This window comes from Otolemur garnettii, unplaced genomic scaffold (genome assembly GCF_000181295.1).
Source record: "Otolemur garnettii isolate 467f Iridium unplaced genomic scaffold, OtoGar3 scaffold00032, whole genome shotgun sequence".
Classification (NCBI taxonomy): domain Eukaryota; kingdom Metazoa; phylum Chordata; class Mammalia; order Primates; family Galagidae; genus Otolemur; species Otolemur garnettii.
In genome coordinates, this window is record NW_003852427.1 from 2,132,245 (window position 1) to 2,136,110 (window position 3,866).

Consider the following 3,866-nt stretch of genomic DNA (forward strand, 5'->3'; position numbering starts at 1 on the left):
CCCTCATAGTGGTTGACATTTCAGCTAGTGAATGTGAAAAATTCAAACACTAAAGCACTTTTATTTTGATATAAAGCAGAGAAGCTCTTCTGATAAATACTGCCCACTAATAGAACATTAAAGAAAGAAAATGTATGCACATTGCCCACTGTTGACAGGACCCTACAGTTCATAAGGCTCTCTATAATTAAAAACACAGTCTTAGCACAGTGGTCAGCATGTTCATAACTACTTTCCCATTTGACTTTGCCACCCAGATCCCCCTCTCTGAGATTAAGGTACTCAAGTCCCTGATGATGAGAATGTTAGCAGCTTACATCTCTCAGTTGTAAGTATATCCTGGAATTTCCCTGAGCTGGGAACCACCCTCAGTAGAACCACCCTTTCTCCTCAAGGAGAGAGCCACCTTGCTCCTTGAGAGGTAGGAAGGGAGTTGAGGCCCATTTCTAATAGCTAGGCAATAAGGTGTGTTCACCATGCCTGAATTAGGAACAACTCTGAGTAGCTGTACCAGCTCCAAGGTTCCCCATGTGACTAGAAGAAATTTCTGTGACAACTGTATTGTGGTTCAACTTCTCTCTCTGCTGAGACCTGCTTCCTTTATTCTCCCAAGAGCTATTCCCACAAATGCTCTCCAGTGAAACTCCTAGATTCAAATATTACAGTCTCAGACTCTCTTTTCCAGGCAACCTGACCTAGGACAAAACCCAAACCAGAGGCCTTGGCTGAAGTCATGTAGGAGATATTAATGTCTCAATCCTGTAGTTTCAGCAGGCCTTAGAATAGCCAGCAATGCATCAAAAACAAGGAGAAAATGGGTGCCTATACTCCCAGGTACTCAGGAGGCTGAGGCAGGAAGATCATGTGAGCCCAGGAGTTTGAGAACAGCCTGGGCAATACAGTGAGACCTTGTTTCAAGAAAAACAAACACCAAAGAGTTACACAGCTCTAATCCTCTATAGACAAATGATGTAATGAAAAGGTAGCATGTGGAAGAGATAGAAGTGCAGGTTTCCAACTTGAGAAGGAGTTTTATCTCTAGTTCTTGTGTGACCTCTCTGAGCTTTGCTTCCTTTTCTAGGCATCTAATAAAGATCACTGAAATGCCCAGTCTGTGCTACAGATACACACAGCCAAGAGGCTAAGCATTATACAACCAGCACAGGGGAAGTTAAGAGCAGTTCAAGAGAGAACCCTGGGAAAAAATGGCTAAATCTCCAGCAAAGATCTTTTGTCTCTTTTTTCAGGCATTCCTTTTGTTTTTCCAGTGTTTTGGGATTTTAATATATAAATTATAAAATATATAAACAAAGTATGCGTATCATAAGAGGATTTTAAAAAGCTTAACCCTACTACATCTCACCCACCTAACTTAAGAAATAAAAGAACACTGCCTAGAAAGGTTCAGGTTCTTTATCAGGAATGATAATATCCAAGCTGATAATATCAACCTCCAGAGCCCTTGGCACTAACCAGGTGATCAGTAAAGAATAGCTACAGTTATTAGAAATGGGTAGAAATATCAGCCCAGATATGATTATTAAACTAAACACATCTTAGTTATAACTCGGAAGTCACAATTTTTTTTTTTTTTATACGAAAGGTCATTATTGGCAGGGGGAGGGAGGCTGCAGAGCAGCACCAAGGAGGAGAGAAAAGGAGAAGAGAAAATGGGGCGAGAGATGAGGAGAAAATGGAGAAGAGAGGGGTGGGGGGAGAAGGGCAGAAGTCACAATTAAGAGACCTCTCTATGAAGTCATACCCCTATAAATCAAGGGGATGGTTTAAATTATTTCCAGACATAGTCCATTAAAAGAAACTAAGGATTTTCTTTCCTATAAGATTACATATACTTATACCTGAGTCTGTGGAGTTCAGCTCCTGATTCTTCAGGCCTTCATGCACGGTCCTTGAAGATGGTACTCTGGGTCAAGAACATAGCGAAATAGTAAGATAATTCTTAAGATTGGTAAAGTGTTAAGGGTTAATTTCCTTCAAATCTAAGAAGAAAGCAAATGTAACAGGCCTCAAAATCTACAACAGAAGATACTCCTTTGATAATACTTTTATTGCTTTTTAAAGAGACAACCTGTTCTGTCACCCAGTCTGGAGTGTAGTAGCATGATCATAGCTCACTGTAGTCACAATCAGACTCCTGGACTAAAGTGATCCTTCTGCCTTAGCCTCCAAAATTCCTCGGATTATAGATGTGAGCCATCACATCTGGCTGATCATATTAAAAAAAAAAAAAACAAACTCCAAAACAGCAATTGCTTTTAAAACTATGTACAGGGTCAAACGACCCAATGGATAGCCTGTAAACAGCATTGTGATGCATGTTCAAACAAATTTTCTTTTCATTCATATGAGCAAGAAATTACAAAACTTCTGGTGGGATTCTTAAACTGTAAATAATTAAATGATTCATTTTTTAATAGTCACAAAACAGAAACATTTCTTTTATAGGCTCTGTTTTCTTCATTCATCAGTTTCAAAATTAAAGACAAATTATGTTATAAAAAACACAGATATTTACTCTGTATGCAGCAATCACTGTAAAATGCTAATACAGGTAGACATGGTGACGTGCACTTGTAGTTCCAGCTGCTTCGGAGGCTGAGGCAGAAGGATCATCTTAGTCCAGTAGCTTGAGACTGCAGTGAGCTAGGAATTATGCCACTGCATTCTAGCTAGGGCAATAGAATAAGACCTTCTCTCTCTTTCTTTTTTTTTTTTTGAGACAGTTTCAAGCTGTCTCTCTGGGTACAGTGCAGTGGCATCACAGCTCACAACAACCTCAAACTCTTAGGCTTAAGTGATTGTCTTGCCTCAGCCTCCCAAGTAACTGGGAGTACAGGTCCCCCGCCAGACCACCCGGCTATTTTTTTTATTGCCATTGTCAGTGTCATTTTAGCTGGCCCAGGGCTAGGTTTGAACCTGCCAGCCTCAGTGTATGTGGCCAATGCTCTACTGGCACTGCTAAGACCCTCTCTCTTTAAAAAAAAAAAAAAAAAAAGCCAATAAAAGGCTAATTCATCTTTTTAGAATATTTCCTGACTAAAGCTTTGAATCAGTTTTGACAACTAAGTCAGGGAAAAAACACAAGGCCATTTTTTTTTTGGATTATTTGTTTTTGTCATTGTTATCTTACCTCTACCTAGTATAAAATTCTATGGGCTTTTTCTCTACCTTTTTATTTTTTCAGAGATGAGATGTTATTCTGTCACCCAGGCTAGAGTATAGTGGCACAATCACTCAAAGCTCACTGCAACTTCAAAATTCCAGGCCCAAGAAATCTTCCTGCCTCAGCCTTCCAAATAACTAGGGCTACAGGTGCATGCCACCAGGCCTAGTTACTTTTTTATTTTTTGTAGAATTGAGGTCTTATTTTGTTGCCTAGGCTAATCTTGAACTCCTAGACTCAAGTGGATCTCTTCCCACCCCAGCCTCCCAAACTGCTGGGATTCAGGTGTGAGCCACCATACCGCTCGGTCCACTTACATTGTCAGTTTTATTACCCACATAGCTATAAAGGTAGTTGAAAATAATACAGTAGGGAGTTACAGAATTTGTTATATGTGAAACTGTGTCCTTGTCCCCAAATTTACTTGCTGAACCCATAACCCTCAACGTAACTATATTTGGAGACAGGGCTTTTGGGAGGTCATTAAGATTAAATGAGGTCATAAAGGTAGGGCCCTAGTTTAGTGGGGTTGGTAGCCTTATAAGAAGGTAGTGGGGTGGCATCTGTGGCTCAGTGGGTAGGGCACCGGCCCCATATACCTAGGGTGGCGGGTTCAAACCTGGCCCCAGCCAAACTGCAACAACATCAACAATAACAACAACAAAATAGCCAGGCATTATGG

The 3,866-nt window shown here is 40.4% G+C and overlaps 1 protein-coding gene across 5 annotated transcripts in view; it reads right to left on the bottom strand.

The window, feature by feature from the left end:
• The window catches only part of SFMBT1 (Scm like with four mbt domains 1), a 157,391-nt gene that overhangs the window by 17,014 nt on the left and 136,511 nt on the right, over window positions 1-3,866 (bottom strand). For all 5 annotated transcript variants that reach the window (XM_003789384.3, XM_023513023.1, XM_023513024.1 and 2 more), the window contains one exon: window positions 1,860-1,924. In XM_003789384.3, the coding sequence (XP_003789432.1) occupies window positions 1,860-1,924 (65 nt within the window). The remainder of the gene's footprint in view (window positions 1-1,859; window positions 1,925-3,866) is intronic.